Here is an 8,264-nt window from a genome sequence, read left to right on the forward strand (position 1 = left end):
CAAAACCTGGATCATCAATATTTTAAGAGAGTAATGGAGAAACCACTTCCATAGGAGTGGCTGTGTGGTAAATAGCTTGCCTACCAACTACATGGTTCCGAGTTCAGTCCCACTACTGGCACCTTGGACAGGTGTCTTCTACTATGGCCTCGGGCCAACCAAAGCTTTGTGAGTGGATTTCGTAGACAGAAACTGAAAGAGGCCCGTTGTATATACATACACACACACACACACACACACACAACACACACACACACATATATATATATATATACATATATATACATATATATATATAATATAATATATATATATATTATATATGTGTGTGGTTGTGTGTGTATATGACATTGTAGGACAGGTGTGAAAGATAGATCTGGCCATTTCGAACATTAAACAGGTAGAATGTTTTGGCCGAATGTGGCAGGTTTAAATGTTGGCGGTGGAGTGATTACGATGGTGGTTACGATGTTGTTGTTGTTGTTGTTGTTGTTGTTGTTGTTGTTGTTGTTGTTGTTGTTGGTAGTGATCGTTCTGCCATTGTTATTGTTGACGGTCCTTGTTGTTGCTGTTGTTGTTGTTGGTTGTGATAGTGGAAATGGGGTTAATGGTGTTGGTAATGTGCTTGTTGACGCCCTCGTTGTTGCTGTTGCTGATGGTGATGACGATGACGATGGTGTTGGTGTTGGTGGTATTAGTAAGGCTGATGGCAATGGTCCTCATTGGTATTGTTATTGTTGGTGGTGTTAATGGAGGTATAGTGATGTTGATGGTGTTGGTGGTATCGGGGTGGGCGTGGTTGGCCCATGTAACCATGGGCACATGTCACCACTCTCACCCCCCCCATTCTTAAAATCTACCAAGGGGCAATGACCCTGTCACCTTTATCTAAGTGCTATCTGATAAATATTTAATAAAATGGCTCTGATACAAGCACAAATACCCCAATATTTTTGAAGGAGAGAGAGGGAGAGAGACAGAGTGTGTGTGTGTGTGTGTGTGTGTGTGTGTTCAAACTCGAATTTATGGGCTGCAGTTATTTTATCGATTCACAACCCTGAAGAATAAGATGCAAAGCCAACTCCGACAGAATTTGAACTCAAAATGTACAAGGAGTGAACAATATAGCCTAAATTTTGAAATTTGTGTCATGTACCTATGTTAAAACACAACCAACGGACTGGCAGAACCAGCTGAGTGTCTGACTATAAGCCTTGTAACTTTGTTTAGCATGCACTGGTGTTTACAATCTGAGTTCGAATCTCAATGCAGTCAATTTTGATTTTCTTTTTCTTTTTCCGCGGGCACAATAGGAATTGATTGAATAATGTACAAATCAATCAAGTACTGAGATCGATGTAATTCACTGCTCTACTCCAACCCCACCCACAAAATAAGTAACCGCGATTGGCAGAATCGTTAGCGGAAAGGATAAAATGCTTAGCGACATTTCTCCCGACTCATTACGTTCCAAGTTCAAATTCCACCGAGGTTGACTTTGCCCTTCATCCTTTCGGGGTCAATAAAAGAGTACCAGTTGAGTATTGGGATCGATGTAATCGATCTTCCCACTCACCCGAACTTGCTGCCTTGTGCCAAAATTTGAAACCATTATTATTATTATTATTATTATTATTATTAATTATTATTATTATTATTATTATTATTATTATTATTATTATTATTAACCAGTAAAATAATGATTACAATAAGAATACAAACCTTTCGCGGTCCATTTGGTTTCCTTTGTCATCCGAAGCTTGATAAATGTAGTTAAAATAAAATACCCGGACATCTCCAGACACCCATACACGCACAACAGCACTATGCGTCTTAAGTTAAGTACATATGTATGTATGTATCTATATGTGTGTGTGTTTGTTTGTGTGTGTGTGTGTGTGTGTGTGTGTGTGTGTGTTGTTGTGTGTGTGATGTCAAAATTGTAATGTATAATGTCAAGTGATGCTTCAATTAAGTAATATATTCTTTAATTTTCTTATTTTAATCTCTTATTTGGAAGTTAAATCCTTCATAGAAGGAAAATAAATACATTAAAAGGAATTTTCATCGAAGGAAAAAGAAAGCAAGCTATTTTTTATCGGTAAAAAATATACGTGAAATTATATAATTGTAAAAAAAAAAAAATGACCAAAAATTTATGTGACGAATATTTTTGGAGCTAACTGTATGGTAAAACCTAAAACATTAAGCATAAAATAAATATTTCCGTTTTGAGTCCGATTTGTAACATATAAACAGAAGCGGTACGATAGAGAATGAGAGAGAGAGGAAGAGAGAGATATCCTTAAAGTTTTGTCTTCCTTTTTCTTTTCATTATTTCATTAGGTAGGTATAATCCATAGGAGAGTTGCCACGCTTTTTTGCCCTACCCCTATCCATCCGGGTAGAATGATAAAGGGTCACCATTGATTGAAACGTTAAAAACAAATCAAATAAACTCGTTGCAATTCTTGTTGTTTCTTCATTTGTCCAAGAAAAATATATTGTGTGTGTATGTGTGTGTGTTTTTATTTGATGAAAGAAGAAATACTTTTTAACACCGGCGTAACATTAATTAACGACAACAACGACATCAACAATAAAACAACAATTGGAGCCGTCACAAAATCGAACAGGTACAAAAAGCCTTCATTTTCTCTTTTGCATCCATATTTTCTCTTTTTTTTTTTAATGAACGCTTCTCTCTTTCTCTCTCTCATTTGTTTGCCTCCCTTAATTTTCTCTCTCTCTTTTCAAAGTTTTCTTTTGCCTCTGTACCTCTGTACCTCCTCTGTACCTCCTTCTTTTTCACCTTCTCCTCATTCCTTTCTCTTCCCATCTCCTTATATGCCACCCACTCCATCATTCCGACCCAAAGGCCAGTCCCTCTCTCATTCTTCCCTTCTCTTTCTGTCTCTCTCATCCCCCTGTCTCCCTCCATATTCCTCTCCCATTCTTTCTCTATCAATCTATCTTCCTTTTCTCTCTGTCGTCTTCTTTGATTACATCTATTTTTGACAATGCTTCAACCTGTCTGTCTGTCTGACTCCCCCTCTCTCTCCCTCTCACAAACCCCATTCACTGTCCCTCCTCTTAAACTACCTTTCGATCTAACACCACACTCACCTTCTTTATTTTACCCGCTCATTTCTCTCCTAATCTTTTTCACACCCTCTCTCCACCTCTCCGCCGCCTCTCTCTTTGTCTTTTTCTCAAGCATTACCTTTTCTAATTAAGATACTCACCTCTGTCTCTATCTTTGTCTCACATTCACATATTCCCCCTCCCCACTCACAATAACATTCCCCTCTCTTATTTCCCTCTCTCTCTTCAGTACAACTCCCGTCCTTCTACACAGACGAAGCCATTCAAGCGAGACCGTGACTCAAACGTTAGGATCTGTTGCGTAAGGTGGACACTTACTTTAAAACCGCAATCACAACAACAATAAGAAAAGTAAAGTGCAGAGAGAAAAATAAAAATAAAAATAAGAAAAACCGTGATAAAACCACAACAATAATAACACCGCCTGAAACGTCAAGTTAACAAAGCAATAAAAAAGGTAAATAATTAAATGGCCAATCGAGTAACTGCTTTTAAAGCAGTTAATAATAATAATAATAATAATAATAATAATAATAATAATAATGAGACTAATAATAATAATAAGAAGAATAAGAATAAGAATAATACCCGGTATATGCAGCCAGGCGTGACATTGCTTGTATAGGTGCATATGTGTTTAAATACATGCGTGCGAATATTTGCGTATGTGTGTGCGTGGGTACGCACATTCACACACACACACACACGCACACACACATATATAGGGGAGAGAGAAAGAGAAAGTGTGTATGTGTGTTTGTGTGTGTTTGTGCGTATGCTTTACGAGTGCTTCTGCGTAGATGTTTTGAAAAATTATGTAATATCAAATGATTTTAAATTAACTGACAAATCACCTAATGTAATATTTTTTTCTACTCTAGGTGCAAGGCCCGAAACGTTTGGGGGAGAGAGCCAGTCGATTTAGATCGACCCCAGAACGCAACTGGTACTTAATTTATCGAACCCCGAAAGGATGAAAGGCAAAGTCGACCTCGGCGGAATTTGAACTCAGAACATAAAGACAGACCAAATACCTATTTCTTTACTACCCACAGGGGCTAAACACAGAGGGGACAAACAAGGACAGACAAACGGATTAAGTCAATTATATCGACCCTAGTACGTAATTGGTACTTATTTAATCGACCCCGAAAGGATGAAAGGCAAAGTCGACCTCGGCGGAATTTTGAACCCAGAACGTAGCGGCAGAAGAAATACCGCAAAGCATTTCGCCCGGCGTGCTAACGTTTCTTATTTCTTTACTGTACTTAATTCCTGGATCTCAAAAGAACGAATGCTGAAATGTCGACCACGGCGGCATTTAAAATCAGGACATTAAGACGGACCAAGTGCTGCTAAATACTTGGTCCGGCGCGGTAACGATTCTGCGAGCTCGCTGTCGCCAAATGCAGAATGTGCAACCAAACACCATATGTAGAATGTGCAACCAGCACAATGAGGCAGTTAACCACAACATCTCTGTCCAGTTCTCGCTAAATCTGAATATATATATGCCTGTATGGCCGAGTAAGTAGTTATATCCACTGGACAATACGCTAACACTGCAACATAAAAACTTACAAGAAATGGTATAAACATCTGACAAACAAGGTACATGACGACGACCAGACCACAACCACCTATGATATGCCTATTCAAAGTGACAAAGAAATCAAAGCTAATCCCTCAGACATAATAATCAAGGATTGGAGAAAACAACACAAAAATTCCTGCTTACTGACAGAGATTGCGGACCCTTCTGACCAATATTGCCTCCAAAAATTTGGAGAAATTGTTAAGTACAGAGATCTCGGAATGGAAGAATCCAAGATGTGAGGCATAACGTTAAAAACAATACAGTGATAACTGGAGCATTGGGTATGATAAAAAAAACCCCAAAACATATGAACAAAAACGTAGAAGCTATACCTGGACCCTCAATATTTTACAAAACTGAAAAAGTTGTTCCTACATAGAACAGTCCACATCCAACACAAGACACTATCAATTCATCGGTACAATACAAATAAAACAACCCGCAAACACAAACACACCCTATACAGTAAATATGCAATAAAACAAAACCCCTTTAATATGTATTCTACAGGCCAGATACCCAGCAGCAGAACACAACTCGCATTGAACGCATAACACAAAATACAAATACTAATACAACGAAAGACTGCATACATAACAAAACAGATGCAATACAATACTGCGAAGAGTCAGCGCTCCCCTAATACCAACAAAAACAAGAACACACAATGCTTTACACACCTGAGCGGCAATACGGAGGTGTAGCATGTGATGCAGAAGAAATTTTCCTAAAACTATCAAATGTCGAATAATAATAACAAAACAACAACAACAACAATAATGATGATGATAATAATAATAATAATGATAATAATAATAATAATAATAATAATAATAATAATAATAATAATAATAATAATAAATGGGAAGAAAAACCTCTCAATAGCAAACATCCAAAGAGAGCTAATAGTGCCGATGTTGACAAAGCCCTTTACCCATCAATAGTTAGTGGCTTCTGGCTTAAAACCAGAAACAGAAGGGTTTATCTAGCAGCCCAAGATCAATGCCTACCTACAAAAAACTACCAGGCCAACATATTAAAGAACGGCAGCTGCCCAACGTCGTGTATGCCAACAAAATGAAACCATTGATCACGTTGTCTCCAGGTGCAGTATTCTTGCGCCTACAGAGTATCTCAACGGGCATGATAGAGCAGCACAATGTATTCATTTGGTAATTTGCAAAACCCTGGACCTGACCCATGATAGAAACTGGTGGGAACACAATCCACCTCCTCTGCTTGAAAATGAGCGCATCTCACTCCTCTGGAAGTTCACCATTCAAACTGATAGAAAGATAGATGCGAATATGCCAGACATTATATTGAAAGACTTCAGACAAAACTCGTACCTCCTCATTGATATGACTGTCCAATCGTATCTGTCAAAAACTGAGCAAGTATAAAGATCTTGAAATAGAAATTGGCAAAATGTGGAACTTTAAGACTAAAACAATACCTGTTGTCGTAGGTGCCTAGGAATGATGGCAAAAGGGGGATTATTGCTACCTAGCTCAGATACTAGGAAAACCCAAAATGGCGGAAATTCAAAAGATAATGTTCATGGGAACTGCCCATATCCTACGTAAAATACTTTCTATGTAATCTCAAAATTTAAAACTCACAATTTTCTTATGTTTTGTTAAATATTCTCTAGAACAATACTATGTACAAAACCAAATATATGACATCCCAGGCATAACACCAACATGAACTTCTAACTTGTCTCTTGAGATCTGTGGGTGAGACTTGGAGCCAACTTGTACAAAGCAAAAGCAAAAGCCAAACATATAATAATAATGATAATAATAATAATAATAATAATAATAATAACAACAACAACAACAATAATAGTAGTAGTAGTAGTAATAATAATAATAATAATAATAATAATAATAATAATAATATAATAATGATTAGGTCAATACTGATAGAACGATCCAGGTTAATCGACCAGACAAAATTATCAAAGACAAGGAAGAAAATACTTGTAGACTAATAGACATATGATCTGAAACTCAACCAAAATGAAACTGAGCTTACATGTTCTTTGAGACGATTTTCAAGAATATCTTTGTCCTGATATTTCAGCATTACCTGAAAAAGTAAGAAAAAGTACAATTAATAAGGATCTGAATATATATAAATATATGCTGGAAATTTTTTTTTGTAGATACTCTTCTATTAAATTGCTTAATTTGTGTATCACATTAACAAGAAGAAGAAGAAGAAGAACAACAACAACAATAATAATAATGGGAAATGCAAAATTTTGTGTGATATTCCTATTTAAACGAATAAAAAGCTAGAAAATAACAGACCAGACATGACAATAACCGACAAAGAAAAGCGAAGCTGCTTCCTAATTGATCCATCATGTCCGTTTGATTGTAGGATTGAAGATAAAAAAAAAAATACAGTCCCTTAAAATTTGAAATTGCATGAATTTGGAGCATGGAGACTAAAAATTGGTGCCTGTAAGAATTGGTACCTGTAAGAATATATGCAAAGATGCAGACAAATGGTTGAAGAAGATTGGAACAGAATGTCCTGCTGAGCTAAAGACAGTTTGCCTCTTAGGGACAGGAAAGATCATCAGGAGGGTTCTAAGTACTCGAGAGACTATTGAACGCTTGTAGATACCCAAGGTTACCTAAAGTCGTAACCCGCAACCCACATAAATCATATCAGGAATAAGAACGAACCTGAGTCAAATCAGTAATGATAATAGTAATAATAATAATGATGTCTGATTTAGTAGTAGTAGACAAAGAGAATAGAAAGTGCCAGGTAATTGACTTTGCAGTCCCAAATGATGAGAAAGTCAATATGAAAGATATAGAGAAAATAGTAAAGTACCAGGGTCTCGCCATTTAATTACAGAGGCCATGGAATGCGTGGGTAAAATGTATCCTTTTTAGGTATAGGTGCATTAAGAACTACCAGTAAAGATTTGAATAGATGGAGCGAATAAATAGGCATAAAAGTTTAGTGCAGCTCCAGAAAGCAGTGTTATTAGGGACAGTTAGGGTACATGACGTTGTATAACAGTGTTGTAGGTTAACTTCAACAGGATGGGACTAGTTGATTCATTTAAAACTCTTTCTAAATCGGAAATGTTATAAATTTAACAGAAAGTTAGTTCTTAGAATCTGGTCAGCGTTCTCTTCAACATGCCATTGCTATATATATAGTAATGTTGTTTGTTCCTTCTCGAGCCACGCCTGGCTCATAGGGCCGGTTTCCCGGTTTCCTTGGCGTATAGGTTCCCCAACTGGACGGGACGCCGGTCCGTTACAGGTGAGCTGCAAGATGCAGGAGGAAAGAGTGAGAGAAAGTTGTGGCGAAAGAGTCAGCAGAAGTTTGCCATTACCTTCTGCCAGATCCACGTGGAGCTTAGGTGCTTCACTCATAAACACACACATCACCCGGTCTGAGATTCGAAACCGCGATCCCTCGACCGCGAGTCCACTGCTCTAACCACTAGGCCATGTGCCTCCACATATAGTTTCTTATGTCTTAGGAAATGATATGACACCAAATCACTATAATATTGCTCAGAAGT

At 37.4% G+C, this 8,264-nt stretch overlaps 1 protein-coding gene across 1 annotated transcript in view; it reads right to left on the bottom strand.

Moving 5' to 3' along the window:
• The window catches only part of LOC115220581 (chitin synthase chs-1-like), a 162,159-nt gene that overhangs the window by 26,184 nt on the left and 127,711 nt on the right, over positions 1–8,264 (bottom strand). Inside the window, exon 18 of the mRNA XM_036510185.1 lies at positions 6,743–6,796. Coding sequence (XP_036366078.1) covers positions 6,743–6,796 — 54 coding nt within the window. The remainder of the gene's footprint in view (positions 1–6,742; positions 6,797–8,264) is intronic.

This window comes from Octopus sinensis, linkage group LG16, assembly GCF_006345805.1.
Source record: "Octopus sinensis linkage group LG16, ASM634580v1, whole genome shotgun sequence".
Lineage (NCBI taxonomy): Eukaryota > Metazoa > Mollusca > Cephalopoda > Octopoda > Octopodidae > Octopus > Octopus sinensis.